Raw genomic sequence first — 19,673 nt, 5'->3', positions numbered from 1 at the left:
ACCCCATAAACGTGACTCTACCCTCTTATAACGTTTCCAGCGCTTCCCACTGGTGTCCCCCACCATTTGGCAGCCTTCATCCCTCTGCAAGGCTCACAGGCCAGTTCCCTCCACGAGGGCCAAAGCCCACGCACCAATGCCCCTTTCCTCCCGCTCCCCCTGCTAGGTACACCCTTCTACTCCTTTGGGCCCCCAGAATCTTCCGTTCTCCAAGGATCAATGACGGATCCTCGAAGCCACAACGAACAGCCACTCTCCCACGCTGGAATCCTGCAGGAAACTGCTTTCATCTCGTTAGAGCTGGTGGCTGCTGCCTGCGTCCCCGGGACGCTCCAGCTCGACCCCATGTCCAGACAGGCGCCCAGGAAGACCGGTACGATGCGACCCAGGAGGGCTCGCCCGCACACGTGCTCGCTGCCTCGCGCCGGGGACTTCGTGCTCTTGGTGTCCAGGTGCGCAGCCGCCGAGGCCCCGCCAGGCCGGCCGGCGCCCCGCGCTCCGGGCTCCGGTGACCGCAGGCCGCCCCTCACCGAGCACCCCGTCACGTGACGGCGGAGCAGCCGAACTTTTCTCACGTGACGGAGGCGCCGGCGTGTGGACCAATGAGAAGGCGGGGGCGGGGCTTCCGAGGGGCGGTGCGCGGGAAGGGAACGCCGGGCCGCTTGGCGGCGGCTGGTGAGACCCGGCCCCGAGCCGCGGGCGGGGTGGGTAGGGCTCGGCGCGGGCCATCCGCCAGACCCAGCCCGGTCGGAGGCCAGGCCCGACCTCGGCGGTGGGGGCAGCATGAAGTGTTTGGTCACCGGCGGCAACGTGAAGGGTGAGTTCGGGGCCCCCGGGGGCGGGGGCACGTGGGACCGCGGGAGACGCCAGCCTAACCCGTTTCTCTTCTCTTCCCCGCAGTGCTCGGCAAGGCCGTCCATTCCCTGTCCCGCATCGGGGACGAGCTCTACCTGGAGCCCCTGGAGGACGGGGTGAGGGGGGTCACAATCGGGAGCCAGCTTCACTTCGTGTCAGGCTAGATGCCCTTGGGCAGAATTGTCTGCCAAGGTTGCCCCCCCCCTCGTTGTTGGGGTATCAGGTTGGGTCCTGTCATCTTCCCAGGCCGGTGTGTGGATCGAGGGCCATTACCCTCCCCGAAGTGCCTTGTGTGTGTTTGGCGGGGGGGGGGGGGGGGGGGGGGCGGGGGGGGCGGGTAACTAGGGAAAAAAGGCAGTGTGTGCTGACGGTTGTGTAGGGCCCTTGCCACCAGGGACTCAGGGAAGGCTTCATGGAGAAGGCAGTCGCTGACTGGAAGGAGAGGGAGGATTTCAACAGGTGACGGTGGAGGAGAAGGACATTAGGACAGGTGTGAGCAGAAGCCAGACAGAGGACAGAGCCTGTTTCTGCCCCCTGACCGCATCCCTCTCCCTGCTCTTCCTGGCTCAGCTCTCTCTTCGGACGGTGAACTCCTCTCGCTCTGCCTATGCCTGCTTCCTCTTTGCCCCACTCTTCTTCCAGCAGTACCAGGCCACCACCTCTGGTCAGGAAGCCCTGCGCTGTAAGATCTTGATGAAGGTGAGGTGTCCCCCCCCCAACCAGGAATGGGTCCACCCTGGGGCATTCAGAAGATCCTGACTGGGGAGGGTGGTGTATGCAGGAGCAAACCAATATAAAATGCATTGAGGTGTACAGTAGAGACACCACAGAGGGTAATGGGAGCTGGGGAGAGGGTAATAGATCCTGCCAGGGACCTGGAGAGAGTGGTGATATTGAAAAGTAAGCAGATCTTTCAAGGCATCCCAGACAGGTGTGATAGTATGAACAGAGAAAGGCCTGGAAAAGCATAAGTGTTCTGCATCTTGTGGGAGCTCCCTCTCTAGTGTGACAGTGCTGAGCCTGGGATGGCCAGAGCCTACATGGGATGTGGAAGCTGGTTGGTGGAGGCCACTGGGCTGATGGGTTTCCCTTGCACAGTCGTTCCTGGCTGTCTTCCGCTCGCTGGCAACGGTGGAGAAGACTGTGGAGAAATGCTGCATCTCACTGAATGGCAGGAGAAGCTGCCTGGTGGTCCAGCTACACTGCAAATACGGTGAGGGGGCAGCTGGCTGGCCGAGGAATCCCTGGGGTGGAGGGGTGGAGGTTAGCAAAACCCACTGAGACCCCATCCGCCCATCCAGGGGTGAGGAAGACTCACAACCTGTCCTTCCAGGACTGCGAGTCCCTGCAGGCCGTCTTCGACCCAGCCTTGTGCCCCCATGTACTCCGTGCCCCAGCACGGTGAGTGTGTCCCTCTGGCTACAGACTGAACGTGGGTCTTTTTTTTTTATTTTTTGGAGCTTCAAGGGTCAATTTGAGAAGACACCTTCTTCATTTTCTCTACAGAGTTTCTGTGAACCTCAAAGAATTAGTCCAGATCAGTTTGCTCTCAGGTCTGGCTCTTTAAGGGCAGAAGCTGGAATAGAGGAGGGCATTGCTCTGTGTTCCTCACTGTGTCCAGGAACCTGCATTCTCTACCCTAAAGATCCGGCTTGGCTTTCTGGCCACTTGGACCCCTTCTGACTCCCCTTTTAGGAAGCAGGTCTCTTGCTTGCCCTTAAGTCCCCTTCCTTGGGCTTCAGGAGCCTTGAATGTCCATCTTTCACTTTCTGGCTCAGGGGCTCCAAATTCTTCTCTGGAGTAGTCATCTTTCTGGGAGTGTTCTCTATTCAAGGGCAGCCTCTCTTCCCATCTACTTGGGCTGGAGCTTTGAGAAGTCCACAGGCCAAGGAAGGAGGCTGGACAGGGAGGCCATGCTCCAGGAGGGCAACCTGGATCAGCAGCTGTGGGGGTATGGCTGTCCTGGGACAATCAGAGCACACCTAGGGGCTATGCAGGGCCAGGGAGATGGAGTCTACAGAGGAGGCAAAGGTTCCTGCAGAAGACCAATGTAGAGAGGGATGGCTCCCCTCCCACCCCATGCTGGATGCTGCTTGCATCCGAGTAACCCAAGGTAATGTTCATTTCTTTTTGTAGCCATAGGGTATGATAATTTGAAGTTTCCTTTGGGTCCTGAGTCTGTTTTTCTGAGTTCTGTTGAGATAATGCTGCTTAGGACTCCTTTGGGTAGATAAAGAGAGAAGGATATCACCTCTGGTCTGGATTTTGGAGCTTTATTATTATTTTTTTTAATGAGCAATTGTTTTTCTTAAGGACAGTTTCAAATATGTATAAAAGTGGATGTCTGCTCCCATCTGCTCCCGTTCCAATTGTCTTGAGACAAATTCCAATTGTTACTTCATATGTAAATATTTGTCAACATGTATTCCTAGAAGACAGAGATTTAAGGCCTTTTTCCTGAAGGCTGAATTTCTAGGGATGGCCTGGGTGTGGTTTCCCACCCCTGGGTGGGCAGGTGCTGCTTGCCTGGTTTGGCCCAGTGCAAAACATTCCATGCCTGTTGCCTCCTCTGGGCTGTGCTCTTGTCTGCCCCATCCCTTGCAGTGGACTCTTCTCCCCGCAACAGCCTGAAAGCTTTGGATGGGGCAGGACCCATGTCCTGCTCACCCTGTCCTCCTTCCCAGGGCATTCCACACATGGTGGATCCCCTTGGACTCTGGTACACGTGTCATAGCCCTGCCTCAGCTCAAGAGCAAAGCCACAGGGCAGGACTGAGTGTGTGATGTTGTACTCCCCCCCCCCCCCCCTGCCCCACAGGGTTCTGGGGGAGGCTGTTCTGCCCTTCCCCCCTGCACTGGCAGAAGTGACGTTGGGCATTGGCTGTGGCCGCAGGGTCATCCTGCGCAGCTACCAGGAGGAGGAGGCAGGTGAGAGAGCCAGACATGGCCTTAGGCAGGGTCAGAGCTGGGGTGGGAGGGGGTAGGGCCTAGAAGCCTAGGTTCCTCCTGTTCCTGCCTCCACAGACAGCACCGTCAAAGCCATGGTGACCGAGATGAGCATTGGGGAGGAGGATTTCCAGCAGCTGCAGGCCCAAGAAGGGGTGGCCATCACTTTTTGCCTTAAGGAATTCCGGGTGAGGTTCCCCCCAACACACCACCCTGTCCTTCCTGTCCTGCCCAGGGCCTCACTGCTCTGCTTCTCCCCTCCCAGGGACTCCTGAGCTTTGCGGAGTCAGCAAACTTGTCTCTTAGTGTTCACTTCGATGCACCAGGCAGGTAATTCCCAGCCTCAGGGAGGGGAGGGGATGCTGAGAGCTGAAAGGCCCTGACCTTGCCCAGGACCTGTCATCTGCCTAGGCCAGCCATCTTTGCTGTCAAGGATTCTCTGCTGGATGGACACTTTGTCCTGGCCACACTATCAGAGTCGGACCTGCACTCCCCAGCCCTGTGCTCCCCAGAGCTCCACAGGCTTGCGCCTCCACTCCAAGCTCACAGGTGAGGAAGCCCACCTGCCTACCCATGCCTCCCCACTCCCCTCTCTCTGCAGCCTGGCCTGAGCCTACTGCTTGCAGCGTGTGCACCTCCCCCAGCACATACACTTCCTGTTGGGCCCAGTGCTACGGCTCTCTCCAGCCCTGCAGGCTCAGTCTTCCTGGTCAGCTGTGTTCAGAGATCCCTCCCACCCAGGGAAGTGTCCCCAAGGTCGGGCTGGCTTCCTTCTCTGGCTGAGTCTTCCCCTTAGAGCCTCTTCCCAGGCCAAGGAGGGAACAGACTGCTGGGAGGCAGGGGGCTGACTGGGGCTGGGGAAAGCAGGTGGCTGGAAGGGCAGGTGGGCTGGGGAGGATGGGCCCAGTGTAGTGGAAGGAGAGGAAGTTTGGTCTGGCCCCCCGCCCAGCAAGTCCCTGGGCCCCAGTGCTCTCAAGCTCCGTCTCCTGGGAAGGGGGGAGCTTTAGCCCCAGGTGGCCTAGTTCAGAGGACCTGAGGCTTCTCTACCCAAGCTGAGCTAAACTGGCTCCCAGGATGCTTCCCTCAAGCCCCTATTTGAATTCTGATCAAACAAATTCCAGGTCCACTCCCTGCAGGAAGACACCACTTAACCACTGCATCGTTTCCCCTCCTATGAAATGAAAGTAATAAAGTCAAGAGATCACCAGTGGTCACAAGGCTTTTACAAATACTCCTACTCCTCTAGGGGTCCTGCCTCTGTACCCTCTTTTCACCCTCCTGCTCACTGACACCCTGTCCCTGCCTGCAGCACACCCCACCTGGATGACTTTGCCAGTGATGACATTGATTCTTACATGATTGCCATGGAAACTACTGCAGACAGCGAGGGCTCCCGGGCAGTACCCTCCATCCCCCTTTCACCTGGACTCCAGCCCCCCTGTAGCCCTGGCCCCTTCTCAGAAGACCATGAAGCCGAGCCCAGTACAGAGCCTGGGACTCCCCCACCCAAGAAGGTAGGGGCTGGAGATGGAGGTAGGGGTGGGAGACAAGGAGGGAACAGCCTCCAGAGCTCACTCTACTTCTCTTCCCTCCATTCCAGTTCCGCTCCCTGTTCTTTGGCTCCATCCTCGCCCCTGTACACTCTCCTCCGGGCCCCAGCCCTGTGCTGGCTGAAGATAGTGAAGGTGAAGGCTGAACTGAGAACAAGCCCGTGTCCAGAGGCTCTGGATTGGATGAAACCACAGCCTCCTCCTTCCCCCAGCAGCAGCCCAGGGATGGGGCTAATCACCCTGGTGGTTGGTAAAGGTGGGCTGTGTTGGAGTGGAGCACTGGTCTTGCTGCCACCCCAGGTCCTTCCTGGCTCTGACTAGCCTGGGTCCTGTCTTCTCTAATTCCCAACCAATCATGTCTGTTCCCAGGCTTTGCACCGAGCTGCCACCTGATGGGAGGCCCCCTGTTATTCCCCTCCCATAGGCCTTTAGGCCAGACTCCCAACTATGTGGTTAGGGCTGGACACCTGCCTTCCCTAAGCCTACCTCCCCAGGACAGAAATCACAGAGGGGCTATGAGCCCCTGATGATTTACCTTCTTTGCCAATCATGACTTGTCCGTCCCTTAAATCCTAGACACACCTCTGGGATCCTTTGTGGTCACCAAACTGTTTTCTCTATACTCTCTGGCCCCAGCTTGGAATTCTAAGCCCCCATGGACCTGAGCCTATGGCTGGGATTGCCCTAGCTGGGGCCCCATGCCCAGCATGCCTGTCCTCCCAAGCAGCCCTGGACAGAAGGGCTGCCAGGCCCAATACTTGGGACAAGGGAGACAGAGGCCATGGCGAGAATCCAGCTTTGACCTTTATTCAAGAGACCAGATGGGTTGCCCCAGGATCTGTTGGCCAGCCCTGAGGCCAAGCAAGGCTGGAAACCCACATCTGGCCCTGCTTTGCCCTGAGCTGCAGCCTCAGCCCCAGGATCCTGCTTGCCACCACTATAGCAGGCGGAAGGGGCCCTGGGGGATTGGACGCTGCTATTGATTCATTAAAAAAAAAAAAAAAAATACACCAAGGCTCCGTGTTCCCCGTGACAGGTGGGCCTGGGGGGCCAGCATGAACCCCCTATGGCCACGTAATTTCTGTACAAATCCACCATCTGGGGCAGAGTGCGGGCACGCGGAGGCTATTTCTTGGCTTTGGCGGAGTTGCGGGGTGGGGTGATGGGCCGTCCTCCAGGGTTCAAGCCACTGAATTGCCCATATTTCCCCTTGTTCTTGTCAGCGGGCTTGAGGATCTAAAAAAGACAGAGCTGGTCAAACTCATGGGCTAAGCCACAGGGTCACCAGCCCCCTTCCTTCCCCCATCCCAACCTGGAAGGAGCACATGAGTGTCTCATCCACACTCATCATGGCGCCTGCATTGTCAAACTCGCCACAGTAGTTGGGAGCCGAGAAGAGAGTCACCAGCTGCCGCTTGGCAAAGAATTCATAGCCATCTTCTACCACCTGGATGAGGATGGGGGCAGTTTATTCAGCAGGTGCTGGCTACCCAGGCCCCACTCCCACCCGCCCCAGAGCTGCCAGCCCACCTGGTGTGCCCGGCAGATGAGGTCCAAGTCGTGCTTGTGCAGGAATTTGGCCACTACCTCAGCCCCAAAGGTAAAGGAGACACCACGGTCATTCTCGCCCCAGCCCTGCACGTCCTTGTCAGGGTCAGACCACAGCAGGTCGCACAGCAGGCCCTGGTCCGGCACGTCTGTAGGCCGCATGATACGCCGAATCTGCTCCATGGACTGCAGGTCTGGGGACAGGCCTGGGGGAGGGCAGGTTACTTGCTTAAGCCTCAAAACAAAGAGTGACATGCAAACCAAGACCACTGGGAGAGGTCTTCCAGGTGATGGGGAGTACATCCTCCAGCTAACAGCCTCATCCCAGGGCTCCCCGGGATGTGGCCCAGGGCTCTTCCTTCCCAAAGAACCCTTCAACATGTACCCCAGAGCCACTCTCACCTCCGTGGCAGCAGAAGATCTTCTCATCCACAATGGCAGCAATGGGCAGGCAGTTGAAGCAGTCAGTAAAGGTCTTCCACAGTTTAATATTGTAGCGTCTCTTGCCTGCTGGGAGGAAGGAGATGCCTCATGAGGCCTATCTGCCCCACAGCCAGCCTGGGTCTTGAGGCCCTCCAGACACAGCTGGGAGAAGAGAATGGCAGACAAGAAGAGAATCCCCCCTCCACCGACTCCACTGCCTACCAGCCTTCCAGGAGTTCTAAAGCAGCTAGGTCCAGAGGAACCTGAGTTCCAATCCGAAACAACCCACCCGCACCCAGTGAGCAGGGCCAGGCTAAGACTAGGCCTGGTTTATCTCAGCTTCTGGTTGGTAGGATCCAGTCCAAATAGGCATCCCGAGTGCCTAATGGATGTCCTGGAGGGGACTGTCATCCGGCAGGGCCCTGCATTAGAACATGGGCAGTCCTCAGCAGCCGCTCCCCAGACCCCTCCTGAGTGCCAGGCCCCACAGCAGGAGGGCAGGCAGAGAGGCACCAACTGGCGTGCACCCTTCGCAGAGCTCGCGGTCTGCGGGTAGTGGTCAGACACCAATTCCCCCACTGCCAGGCCTATGTGAGGGTCTCCCTGAAAAGGGAAGTCACTTAAGGACTTGGGCAGGACTTGGGCTACTCACACTCATCGTAGAAGCCATAGATGCGGTTGATGCTAGCACACTCATGGTTCCCACGGAGCAGGAAAAAGTTTTCGGGGTACTTGATCTTATAGGCCAGCAGCAAGCAGATGGTTTCCAAAGACTGCTTGCCCCGGTCCACGTAGTCCCCCAGGAAGAGGTAGTTGCTCTCTGGAGGGAAGCCACCATACTCGAAGAGCCGCAGAAGGTCGTAGTACTGGCCATGGATGTCACCTGTAACCCAGGGAACCAGTTCAGTGCTAGGTGCAGGGGCTACACTTGAACCTAGGGCCAAGTTCGGCCTCCAGGGAGCAGCAATGCAAGGACTGGGCGGGGTGAAGTGGGGATTCCACTTTCAGAAAGCCAAAGGGATCTGGGCAGCAGACTCACCGCAGATCTTGAGGGGTGCCTCCAGCTCCAAAAGAATGGGCTGGCTCAGGAAAATCTCCCGTGATTTGAGGCACAGACCACGGATCTCGTTCTCTGTTAGCTGTACATTCTTTCCAGGCCGCGAGCCCTGCACTGGGGGCGGAATGGGGTGTCAAGACTCTGGTTCCTCAGGCAGGAGGAAGGTGGGCGACACAAGTGGCCCTATGGGCACATCTGAGGGCGCCTGGGCCTCCTAGGCCCCTCCCTGCCTAGGGGCAGCTGTTGCTGGTGAGCCTCCCAGGACCTCTGCCTCTGGCCTCCCAGGATGGGACCCCCTCGAGGGGGGTGTGCTGTGCGCGGGGGCCTGCCACCCAACACCCCACCCATAGCGCAGGACCCCTGGGAGGGGTGGAGCTAGGCTTCTTAGGTTTCTCCCTCACTCCCAATAGCGCAGGCCAACCCGTGCGCCCCCGGCCCAGGAGGGGGGCTGCTCCCCGTGCCAGAGCGTCCCCGGAACCCCCCCTCCCCCGGCGCGCCGCGACTCGGGGGGCGGCTGTGGCCACGGGACCTTGCGGCCCGTCCCCGCCCAGTCTAAGCTGGCCCGGGGAGGGGCAGGCCCGCCCGCGCACCGCTTCCGGGCCAGGGCGCGGCGGGCACCGACCTCCCCTGCCCCGGCCAACCTTCCAGCAGGCGCCCGATGATGGAGTCCAGGTTGAGCTTCTCACTGTCGGACATGGCGGCGCCGCCGCTCCGCCCCAGCAGCTCCGGGCCCGCTCCTGCCGCCCTCCCTCCCGCCCGCTGCCTCCTTCCGGCCTGGCGCTCCTTCCGCCCGCCCCGGCCCGCCCCGGCCTGCCGCCCCGCCTCCCCGGCCCGCCGCCCCGCCCTGCGCGCTGCCCCCGCGCTCTAGCGCTCCCGCTGGACACCGCGCGCAGCGGCCGCGGCGGCCCGGGGGGCGGGGCATAGGGGACGGGGCGGGGTTCGGGCTGAGCTCGGTCGTCTGGGACGGAGCCCGGCCGGTGGGCGGAGCTCGGAGGGGCGGGGTCGAGTCTGGTCCCGCCCCCGAGGAGTTACCCGAGTCCAGTTCCGAGAATATGGGGCCGGAAGTACTGTGGGAGTTGTTTGTCTCTGTCAGACGCTAACCCAGCCACCCTGGGCGGGAGCGTGGTATGAGCACATTCATAACCGATTCTCCAAACACTGCGGATTAAGTCCTCGAGGTGCAGAGACTCAAGAGATAGCAGGGCGGTGGGTTGGTCCAAAACCCTGGCCTCACATTCATGCGGGGCCTCCACCTCCTGAGTCTCGGTGGCCCTCAAGGCAGCTGGCCAGACCCAGGCACCTGCCGCGGCGCTCTGAACCCATCTTGGTCCACGCTGTGCTGCACGCTGAACTAATTTTTGTGAGTTCCATTATTGCCTGCTGAGTGCATAATAATGCTGCATTAGGTATATATTCAAAGCATTACTTGTAAAGAGCAAATATTAAATAAACGAGAATTCTCACTGGAATCTTGAATTGTTTTAACATGCCAGTAACCTCAAAACTGGAGGGGCCTGGCCTCTGTAACTCGGGTGGGTTCTGGACTGGTCACACCCTGCCCAAGTCTGCAGCCACCCAGCCCATGGGGAGGGTGGGAGGAGCCCACGGTCCTGGGGGCACTGGGGCAGGCCGGAAGAGCCTCAGAGAGGAAGAGGTGACCCCCCCACACACACTTGGGAGGGGAGTGTGGGAGGGGCCCCCCAGCCGGTTGCTGAAGCTGCTGAGAAGGAGGAAGTGAGAGGAGGAGGTGAGGTGCAGCAGGGAGGTAAGCTGGCCTGGGGGGGCAGGGGCTGGGCCTGGGGACCAGCCTCTATACAGAGGCCTGGATTTTCTGCCATTTCAAGGCTCACCCTCACCCTCCCACCTCCATAAAAGAGGGGACAGAGGGGGCTTGGTGAGATGCCCTGAAGTCTGTCCCCTCTGAACCCTGCAGCCAGGTCCCCGGGCTGGGGACCAGCTGGATGGGAGCTCAGGCCCCAGGCTGGTCAGAAGCTGCCTCTCACACTGGCTCTCCCCACATCTTGCAGCCTGTGGTAGCTTGGGTCTGGGGCACCATGGCCCAGGCCCTGGGGGAGGACCTGGTACAACCTTTCGAGCTGCAGGATGACTCAAGCTCTTTGGGGTCCGACTCAGAGCTGAGTGGGCCTGGCCCATATCGCCAGGCTGATCGCTATGGCTTCATTGGGGGCAGCTCAGCAGAGCCAGGGTAAGTGGGGAAGGGATGAGGGGCAGTGGGGTGCTGGGAGTGAGGATGGGGGTTGAGGGCTGAATTCTAGAGACAGGCTCAACTCCTAGGGTCCTAGAGGGTCTGGGGACTCAGCCAGTGTCCCTACTCATCACATTCCAGGAGGAATCCTAAAGCTGGTAGGGCTGCAGCAAGAGTGTCCCTCATGTGTCTCTTTGACCCCCAATCTCCCAGCCTTTGCACCTATCCTTGGGGCCAGATATCCTTCTGCTTTTAATCCCTGCCCTGATAATCCCAGAACCAAACCAAAGAACCCACACCTCTATCCCTACCATCTTCCTTTCCCAATATACAGACAGGAAAACAATTCCAGATAGGAGCTTGCCCAAGGTCACACGGCAGATCAGATAGAATCAGGTTCAAACTCAGGACTCCTAGCTTCTAGCCCCTTGGCTCTGGCCACCTGCCTCTCTTATGAGTTGTCTGTGTTCGTGTCCTGGAGGACAGCCACCTGGCCCCTGCCCTCCCCCAACACACACCTACACACCCCCTTCAGCCTCTCCTGCTTCTGCCCACATCAGAGCCACATCTTCTCCTGTCCCTATGACAACCACTGGCAACTCCTGGGTGATAGGTTACCCCCCCCGGGGTCCCTAGAGATCCCCACGACCAGGAGCTGAGTTTACCTGGGTAGCATGGAAGGTGGCAGAGGTGGGCTCTGGGTGAGAGCCAGCCAACGCCTTGATGCCTGTGCCTTGTGCCCACAGGCCAGGTCACCCTCCTGCAGACCTTATCCGCCAGCGGGAGATGAAGTGGGTGGAGATGACCTCACACTGGGAGAAAACCATGTCTCGGCGGTACAAGAAGGTGAGGGGACAATGGGGCTCCTTCAGTCATCCCCCTTTGCCTCTGCCTATGCCCTGGCAAAATTTACCCATCCTGTGTCCCAGCACCTCCTGCCTTTTTCTCCTACCACCCCAAGTGACCCTTGTCCCATGACACATTGGAGCTTGGGATCCTCCAACAGGAGCAGGGCAGCTGGTCTGCCTGATCTAATGGGGCCCTGGGGTGGGCCTCCCCGCAGGTCAAGATGCAGTGCCGGAAAGGCATCCCCTCAGCTCTCCGGGCCCGCTGCTGGCCCCTGTTGTGTGGAGCCCATGTATGTCAGAAGAACAGCCCTGGCACCTATCAGGTAATGCAGTTGACAGGGGTTCTGCTTCCCCTTTCTAGAGCCTCTGGCAGCTCTTAGCCCTCACAGAGAGCTTCCTGTCCACGCACAGGAACTGGCCGAGGCCCCTGGAGACCCACAGTGGATGGAGACCATCAGCAGGGACCTGCACCGCCAGTTCCCCCTACACGAAATGTTTGTGTCACCTCAGGGTCACGGGTAGGTGGCCAGTGACACCCAGGGACCTCCAGCCCCACAACCTCCAGGGCCTTCAGCCCAGACTCCTACCTCAGCCTCAGCTTATATCCTTACATCTCAGGGGACCCAGCGAGGCCCAGGGGGGCTGTGACCTGGGAAGAGGCCATCTTTGGGCAGGGAAGGGGTATCTGAACCAGCCCCTAATGGGGTCTTCTGGCACAGGCAGCAGGGGCTCCTGCAGGTCTTGAAGGCCTATACGCTGCATCGGCCGGAACAGGGCTACTGTCAGGCCCAGGGTCCCGTGGCTGCTGTGCTACTCATGCATCTGCCCCCAGAGGTGAGTGCCCTAGACCCTAACCCAGGGACTTGAGACCCTGGCACCTAAACCCAGTGATCCATGATCCTGACCTTAGGTACTTGAGGTCCTTGACCCACATCCTAGTGACCTACAGACCTAGTAATCCTGTGCTCTGGACCCATGACTCCTATCCCCAGGAACTCGGGACTCAGGGATCTGGGATCCTTGACTCCCAGATCCTGTCCTAGTCACCTAGGGCCTCATGACCATCAACCTCAGTGACTTTCAAGCCCAACGACCTTGACTCTAGGTCAAGGTCCCTTTGGCCCCTGCTCCCTGCCCCAGTGACCTAAGAATCTGGATGTCATCACCTCGACCTCAGGACTCCTGATTCTGAGCCCTGTGACCATGATCTCAATGACTCTGAGAGCTCAGGACTTGAAGACCCTCCCAACCCTTGACCAGTGAGCCCCAACTCTGTGACCCTGAAATTCAACACCATGAACCCAATGACTTCCAAACTCCTAAACCAATTGGTAGGCAGAGAGACTTTTGGTAAGAGCCTGAGTTTAGGCTCCAGAGTGACCTCAGAGGGTACCTATGCCCACTCCCGCACTCTGTTCCCCTATCCTATGGTTCCTTCTGTGATCCCCTGGGTGTGGGCACTCATGGCCTGTGCCCCCACCCAGGAGGCCTTCTGGTGCCTGGTACAGATCTGCGAGGTCTACCTCCCCGGCTACTACGGGCCCCACATGGTGAGAGGAGGGGGCCCGAGGGCCCGGGGATGCACTGGGTGGGCAGGCAGGGGCCCTGGGAATGGAAAGGGGCAGAGCCTGGGATTGGGGAGTAGAGGCGCTGACAGACATGGCTGCAGGAGGCCGTGCAGCTGGATGCTGAGGTGTTCATGGCCCTGCTTCGGCGGCTGCTCCCTCGCGTGCACAAGCATCTGCAGCAGGTGGGCGTTGGGCCTCTGCTCTACCTGCCCGAATGGTTCCTGTGCCTCTTCGCCCGCTCCCTGCCTTTCCCCATCGTGCTGCGCGTCTGGGACGCCTTCCTCAGTGAGGGTGAGTGGCAGCTGGAGGGGAGGTGTGGCCAGCGCGGGGAGCCTGGGGGTGCACGGGCAGGGACCAGGGCCCCACCTGCCCCTGCCAATCCCGGCTGGGGTGTGGGCGCCAGAGGGTGCCGAGGGTGATGGTGTCAGCCGGACTCTGGGGGGAACGGCCCAGCCCCTGCCTGCACATCACCAGGGTACTGACTGGTAGCTCCTGCCCTCATGATGAGATTACCCGAGGGAAGGCAGACTCTGCCCAGTGGCAGGCTGGGGAGCCGAGGAGGCCCCTCCCCCCAGGTCGGGGGGCCGAGCTGAGGGGGCCAAGCAGTGGAGCTGTTCAGGGTCTGGGCTCAGTAAGCATGGCCAGTGGTAGGGACGGGGCTGGTGGGAGTGGAAGAGTGCTGGTCACTGGAGCCCACAGGCACTAGGTGAGCCCTCAGGGTGCCAGGCACCGGTATAGACGCTGGGATCACCTGAGTCAACACCACTGTGGTCTGGTGGGGGTGGGGATGGGAGACAACAGGAACCAAATTAACAAGATATTTATAGGGTGCCTGGCTGGCTCAGTGGTGGAGCATGTGATTCGATCTCTGGGTGGTGAGTTCAAGCCCCACCTTGGGCATAAAGCTTTAAAATAAAAAAGGACAGCCAAAAAAATAAAATAAAATAAAATAAAATAAAATAAAATAAAATAGGAAAAAAAAGGGATATTTATAGATTGTCCTAAGTGCCACGAAGAAAATAAAACAAGCGATGAGACCATATTAGGGGAGCAGTGGGAGGAGAGTGCTGTTTTCAAGAAGCTTTTGGCCTCTCCATGGAGGAGACAAACTTGCAGGGCCCAGGTGGAGGTGGGAGAACCAGAGAGATGCTGTCCATAGGGTTCAGGCTATAGACTCCTTGGGGGTGTGGGCATGGAGAGAGATGAAGCCAGAGAGGTCAGGCCAAGAGTGGGAGCATTCAGGGCAGAGCTGAGCTGGACTTTTTGGGACTTTGGGGCTCTGCCTTGGTACCCCCGTCAGTAACCCACCTGCCTTCTGCTCTATCTGGGTTGTCTCGCAGTAACAACTAAAAAATGGTAGAAATCAATCAGTACGTCTATTGAGCTCCTGCTTTGTGCCCAGTTGGCTCCAGGCCCTATTAGGGCTCTGGCCACAGGTGTCCAGGCTGCTAGGTATGTGTCATCACCCCTCTAACCTCAGATCTCAAAGGCCAGGCAGGGCAAGCTGAGCCCCCTTTGCCCTCTCTGCCAAGGACAGGACAGGCAATGTCACAGGCTCCCATTTGTCATGATGATGACGTGAATGGCTGTTATCATCTCTTTACAAGCCACAGTTGTCACTAGGCCTCACTGGTCCCCAGACTTGAGACTGCCCGGAAAGGATTCTGAGGCTCTGGGAACAGCCTAAGGTCACACCCACGCATGGCTGTGAGCATGTGTGCCTGTGTGTGTGCACATGTGCACCATGCTGTTGGCTTAGGGGTGAAGAGCTCTAGTGAGAATCTCTCCAGAATGAGGTCTCCAATCTGAGCTGGAAAGCTCGTAAGGACAGGTTGCTGAAGCTCAGAGAGCAGGTGTAAGGAGTGGCTAGCCCAGGGTTCTTGGCAGGCTTCTCTGCCCGGAAGCGTCTGCGGCTGCAGACACTCGTCAGTGCCCCCACATTGCAACCCCGCCGTCCAGCACTGCTCCTGGTCTGAGTAGCGGCTGCAGAGCTGCAGGAGGGTGGAAGGCGTCTGGCTGAGGTTAGGTTTAGGTACAGAGCATTGAGTGAGCCCCACGGCCTGCAGGTGTGAAGGTCCTGTTCCGCGTGGGGCTGACGCTGGTGCGCCTGGCGCTGGGCACCACAGAACAACGCCTGGCCTGCCCAGGGCTCCTGGAGACCCTCGGTGCGCTACGAGCCATCCCCCCAACCCAGCTGCAGGAGGAGGTCTTCATGTCCCAGGTGGGTGCCCCCTGCCTGCCTTCCACAATGGCCCAGCCCCTGCTGCTCAAGTGGGGAAATGGAGTCTCCCTGCAGAAGTCAGAATGAGAACCGGGGCTCAGTTCCTGTCCTCTGAGCAGCAGTGAATGTGAAAACCCCAGGCTTCAAGTAGCTTTCTATGGCGTAGTGAGTCTGGCTGTCAGCCCCTCAGCCCTCAGCCACTTCCTGAGGCTGCGTCCTGCCCGCCCTGTGGGGACCTCATGGTTTCCTGCCCTTCCCCCAGTCTGGGCACACTCAGTACCAACCACTCCCCACAGGTGCACAGCATGGCCCTGTCTGAGCAGGACCTGCAGCGGGAGATCAGGGTCCAGCTGGCCCGGCTGCCTGAGTCGACGTCCGGGCCACCCCCCAGGCCTCAGGCCCGCCTGCCTGGGGCCCAAGCCATCTTTGAGGCCCAGCAGCTGGCAGGGGCACAGGGGGGTGCTAAGCCCGAGGTGCCTCGGATAGTGGTGCAGCCCCCAGAGGAGCCCAGGCCACCACGGCGCAAGCCCCAGACCCGAGGCAAGACTTTCCACGGACTCCTGACTCGGTCCAGGGGTCCTCCTATTGAGGGCCCCCCCAGGTCTCATCGAGGCTCCACATCCTTCCTGGATACCCGATTCTGAAGGTTCCACTTCTGAGGATATTGTGGACTCGGTATCCGCTAACCCCAGTTGCCTGATTGGCTGATGCCAGCCTCAAAGATGGCACTGCACTTTACCGCTGGGACTTGGCGACTCGGCTCCCTTCCCACGGACTGTCAGACACAAGGATGAAGGAAGGTCACAGAGTGTGGTTTCAGGGCCCCAGGCCTGCCCTTCTCCTGCGGAGCTGCCCTGGTACCCGGGCCCTTGCAAGCATGGGAGCTGGCATGGAAGGAGTGTGGGGCTAGGGGCACCTGGCAGAGCTAGGGGCACCTGGCAGGGCTAGGGGACCCCAAAGGGCTCCTGGGGAGGCCTAGAATAAAGTCTGAAAAAAACCCTAGATGGAGTTGGATTGACTGCTCTCCACCCCCAACTCTAGACCAGCTGCCCCTTCCCCTGCTCCCTCACCCCCTCACCTTGCCTCTCCTGGTCCAGCCCAAATTCCCACAGGATACACCGAGGCTGCCCATTGGCTGCTGAAAGCTGTTTACCAGCAACAGAAGCCAATGGTAAGCCACCTCGCCCAGCCTCTTGGGTCCAGGTAAGGCTCTGGCGTTGGTGGGAGGAAGGTTCCCCAGCTGGATACTGGGCCCAGGGGTGGGACTCTATCTCCTATTCTTCCCTTCCTCCTGGATTGGTTCAGGACCCACAAGGGTAGGGGGGACTCTAACCCAAGTCTGCTCCCCACCCATGTTCTTGGGCTGTTCCTCTAGAGTCAGCCAAGCGGGAAAAGCCTCTTGTGCCAGGACAAAGCAGAAAGCCCCCACAGGCCCTTACCCCTTACCCACTCCCAGAGCCTCAGTACACTCCTGGGGATTCCCACTGTGGAAACTCCCACACTTGATAATTGCCCCCGTGGGTGCCCGGGGTGCCTGAGACGTGAGCCATCACTAGGACAACAGGGCTGGCTCCCATGCAGCCTGGAATGGGTACCTTGCCTCCCTGGGGGCCCTCCCCTGCAGGGTGGGGGATGACCAGGCATGGCAGGACCCTGGAGTCCTGGGAGAAGGCATCTGGACTCCCACCTAGGTGGTGGAGTATACCCACAGCCTCACTAGGGAAAGGGGGAAGGGAGTGCTCAGCCCAAGAGCCCTGTAAGGGGCAGAGCCACTAGGGTGCAGGGCTCTGTAACAAGTACACAACCCCTTAGCCTTGGGCATCAAATGCTGTCTCAGGAAGGTAGGATGGGGGGACCTACCCCTGGAGTCTGCTCATAAACTCCCTGCCCTCCAAGGGCTCAGCTCTTCTGTTCGGAGGGTGGGGAAGCAGGAAAGCAGCAGCCCCTGTCATGAGGCTGGGAGGTGGGCCATGGTGACAGTGGGTCCCCCTGGTTATAGACCCTAGGGGAAAATGGTCTCCAGCAGGACTTCTCCAGCTAGGGAGGAATCAATGCCTTTTCTGCTCAGGGAAGCATTTTCTGGGCTGGTGCCATTATCAAACATCTATGTGGGGAGCCTGAGCAGGGTAGGATGTGGGGGTGTCAGACCAGGAGAGAGTTAGCTCCCCTCACGTAAACACTTTTCTGCACACACTGTCCTCACAAGATTATGCTAGCCCCTACAGCACTTGTGTGCTAGTTGGGAAAAGACACCTCTCCTCCAGGCACATGCAGCCCTATGTGGCAGAGGGGAAGTGACCACTCACCTGAGTGCCTTTGTGAAGTGAGCAACCTGCACAACCATCCTCAGTAAACCTGGCAGCCCCAGCTCCTGACAAACCTGCTTAGAAGGCAAACCTGCTCCGGAAAGCCAAGCCATGTATCTGACAGCACTCAGCCTGCAGGGACTGAAGCTGGGATGGCACCCAGAGATGTCCATTGGTCTGGGTCAGCCCAGGGGACAGCAGTGGGGGCCAAGCAAAGAAGTGGAAGGACAGGGGCCCCTGGCTGGCTTAATTGGAAGAACATGGGACTCCTGATCTTGGGGTTGTCCCATGTTTGGTAAACAGATTACTTAAAAATAAATTTAAAAAAATTTTAAAAGTGGAAAGGCAGATGGATCCCACCTCGGTTGTGGGGCCCATGGTCTCCATCTTGCACTGCCACTCACTCCAGAGCTTCCTCATCCCCACACCGTCCAGAAGCCAGACTCCGACTCCCTGTGAAGTCCCTGCATAGGAAATGTCCTCTCGCTCTCTGTGATTGATTTTTCTCCTACGGATAATGAGATAAGAGCTCCCCCCACCCACCCCCCGCCATGCGCAGCCCCAATATCGTTTTATCAGTCACATTATTATGAGGATGATTGTTCACTTGCTCTGGGCTACAGCCGGCACATGGTCCCTCCTCACCCCACCACTAGCTGGCTAGAGATAGAGCAGAAGTGCTCTGCCAGACTGCTTGCCCCAAGCCCCAGACCCTGCCATTCCTTCCTGCAACCACAAGGCAAACGCCATGAGAGCTGGTGCCCGGCCAGGACCCTCCGGAAGTGGGCACAGGACCACACTGCCCTCTGTGCATGTGTGTATAAACTCTGGCAGATGGAAGACCCCCAGCTCCACCTCTCACCAGCAGTGTGACCTTGGGTGAGTCACATCTCTTCTCCGAGGCTCACTTTGCTCATTTGTAAAAGGCAGAGAGAATCATAACTGCTACCTCCCAGGGTGAAGAGAAAGACAGCAGATAAAGCCCTCCCGCACAGCCCCTGGGACAGAGCCAGGAAACGCTGACACACAGCAGGGGAGCACTTATCTTCTCCAGAGGCCCCCTGCCTTGCCACACCTGGGCTGAAATTTGCATCATAATCCCCGTTTGAGGCTGAAAGAGCTGAGTCTGCAGTGGTGGCATGGCTTGTGTCTCTGCCTCTCTCTCTGGGTCTCTCATGAATAAATAGATAAATAAATCTTAAGAAAAAAAAAAAAACAAGAGGTTTAAGATGATCTTAAGAAAAAAAAAAAAACAAGAGGTTTAAGATGGAATTGGTTATGTTAAACCCCACATTGCCAAACCGAGACTCCGTTCTCAGAGAACTAGAACTTTTTTTTCTTTTTTTAAAGTAGGCTCCATGCCCAGTGAGGAACCCAATACAGGGCTCGATCCCATGACCCTGAGATTGAAACCCAACCTGAGATTAAGAGCCAGACGTTTGGGGTGCCTAGGTGGCTCAGTCGGTTGAATGCCTGACTCTTGATAATCAGCTCAGGTCCTGATCTCAGGGTCATGGGATCAAGCCCCGCATCCGGCTCCCACTCAGCACAGTCCCCTAGAGATCACCACCCGCCCCCTCTGCCGCCATGCTTGTACACACATGCGTGCAAGCTCTCTCTCAAATAAATAAAATCTTAAAAAAAACCTAAAAAACAGAACAGAGTTGGACTGAGCCACCCAGGCGCCCCCAGAAATGCAATCTTAAACTAGGATAAGGAATCACCTATCAGCACTAGTTAGGTTGTCTGATAGATCTCTGGCATCCCCTAAAGGAAAGCAACCTTGCAAAATCCAACTCACTTTTTGCCCAGTACAACCTCCTTGTCCTTCCTCCCTTCTGCTTAGAAGTCTCATTCTGCACAGCTCCTCGCAGCTCCTTTTTTATTTGCTAGATAGGATGCTGTCCAATATATGAATCGTTGACTAAAGCCAATAAAATATTTAAAATTTACTCAGTTGCATTTCAGCTTTTAACTCTTGTTAGGTGCCAAAGCTCTTGTTTCTTGATAACATCCGTGCCTCATCCCTGCTCCCACCAGTGGGATCGCAGCAGAGCTCAGTCTACCCATACAGCAGGAGAACGGACTTCTCAAGTGGCCACACCTAATTCCAGAGAGGGCACAGAGCAGCCAGCCCTGGGAAGCT

General features: G+C 58.2%; 3 protein-coding genes across 5 annotated transcripts; 2 read left to right on the top strand and 1 right to left on the bottom strand.

Annotated features, from left to right (window-relative positions):
* The first annotated feature begins 646 nt into the window (after nucleotides 1-646).
* Nucleotides 647-5,667, top strand: RAD9A (RAD9 checkpoint clamp component A). Of its 2 annotated transcripts, none has more exons than XM_055315086.1 (11): nucleotides 647-817; nucleotides 901-971; nucleotides 1,426-1,554; nucleotides 1,954-2,068; nucleotides 2,157-2,256; nucleotides 3,673-3,782; nucleotides 3,879-3,988; nucleotides 4,066-4,130; nucleotides 4,212-4,349; nucleotides 5,110-5,314; nucleotides 5,401-5,667. In XM_055315086.1, exons 1-11 carry the CDS (start codon nucleotides 784-786, stop codon nucleotides 5,494-5,496), a joined length of 1,173 nt encoding a protein of 390 aa, XP_055171061.1. In that variant the 5' UTR covers nucleotides 647-783; the 3' UTR covers nucleotides 5,497-5,667. The 2 variants fall into 2 exon arrangements, with proteins under 2 accessions (XP_055171061.1, XP_055171060.1); XM_055315085.1 differs by having other exon boundaries at nucleotides 4,194-4,349.
* A 469-nt stretch (nucleotides 5,668-6,136) lies between these two features.
* PPP1CA (protein phosphatase 1 catalytic subunit alpha) lies at nucleotides 6,137-9,146 on the bottom strand. The gene is made up of 7 exons (XM_055315087.1): nucleotides 9,020-9,146; nucleotides 8,361-8,492; nucleotides 7,974-8,204; nucleotides 7,301-7,405; nucleotides 6,881-7,104; nucleotides 6,663-6,797; nucleotides 6,137-6,586 (listed from the first exon to the last, which is right to left on the bottom strand). Exons 1-7 carry the CDS (start codon nucleotides 9,072-9,074, stop codon nucleotides 6,476-6,478), a joined length of 993 nt encoding a protein of 330 aa, XP_055171062.1. The 5' UTR covers nucleotides 9,075-9,146; the 3' UTR covers nucleotides 6,137-6,475.
* Nucleotides 9,147-9,462: 316 nt separating this feature from the next.
* Nucleotides 9,463-16,212, top strand: TBC1D10C (TBC1 domain family member 10C). 2 transcript variants are annotated; one of them, XM_055309150.1, is made up of 10 exons: nucleotides 10,121-10,143; nucleotides 10,406-10,584; nucleotides 11,331-11,430; nucleotides 11,648-11,755; nucleotides 11,844-11,950; nucleotides 12,152-12,266; nucleotides 12,917-12,982; nucleotides 13,102-13,291; nucleotides 15,067-15,221; nucleotides 15,518-16,212. In XM_055309150.1, exons 2-10 carry the CDS (start codon nucleotides 10,433-10,435, stop codon nucleotides 15,863-15,865), a joined length of 1,341 nt encoding a protein of 446 aa, XP_055165125.1. In that variant the 5' UTR covers nucleotides 10,121-10,143; nucleotides 10,406-10,432; the 3' UTR covers nucleotides 15,866-16,212. The 2 variants fall into 2 exon arrangements, with proteins under 2 accessions (XP_055165118.1, XP_055165125.1); XM_055309143.1 differs by having other exon boundaries at nucleotides 9,463-10,584.
* Nucleotides 16,213-19,673: the final 3,461 nt, after the last annotated feature.

This window comes from Nyctereutes procyonoides, unplaced genomic scaffold, assembly GCF_905146905.1.
Source record: "Nyctereutes procyonoides isolate TBG_1078 unplaced genomic scaffold, NYPRO_anot_genome, whole genome shotgun sequence".
Classification (NCBI taxonomy): Eukaryota; Metazoa; Chordata; class Mammalia; order Carnivora; family Canidae; genus Nyctereutes; species Nyctereutes procyonoides.
This window is presented reverse-complemented; position numbering and strand designations above follow the sequence as displayed.

Bases quoted from the DNA above. Each gene is read 5' to 3' on its own strand.
- TBC1D10C (XM_055309143.1), top strand. From the start codon at position 10,340: ATGGGAGCTCAGGCCCCAGGCTGGTCAGAAGCTGCCTCTCACACTGGC. The intron at 12,983-13,101 runs GTGAGAGGAGGG...ACATGGCTGCAG, and splicing joins GCTACTACGGGCCCCACATG to GAGGCCGTGCAGCTGGATGC. The intron at 13,292-15,066 runs GTGAGTGGCAGC...CACGGCCTGCAG, and splicing joins GGACGCCTTCCTCAGTGAGG to GTGTGAAGGTCCTGTTCCGC.
- PPP1CA (XM_055315087.1), bottom strand. From the start codon at position 9,074: ATGTCCGACAGTGAGAAGCTCAACCTGGACTCCATCATCGGGCGCCTG. The intron at 8,493-9,019 runs GTTGGCCGGGGC...TTCCGCCCCCAG, and splicing joins CATCGGGCGCCTGCTGGAAG to TGCAGGGCTCGCGGCCTGGA. The intron at 8,205-8,360 runs GTGAGTCTGCTG...CCTGGGTTACAG, and splicing joins GGCACCCCTCAAGATCTGCG to GTGACATCCATGGCCAGTAC.
- RAD9A (XM_055315085.1), top strand. From the start codon at position 784: ATGAAGTGTTTGGTCACCGGCGGCAACGTGAAGG. The intron at 818-900 runs GTGAGTTCGGGG...TCTTCCCCGCAG, and splicing joins CACCGGCGGCAACGTGAAGG to TGCTCGGCAAGGCCGTCCAT. The intron at 4,350-5,109 runs GTGAGGAAGCCC...CCCTGCCTGCAG, and splicing joins CCTCCACTCCAAGCTCACAG to CACACCCCACCTGGATGACT.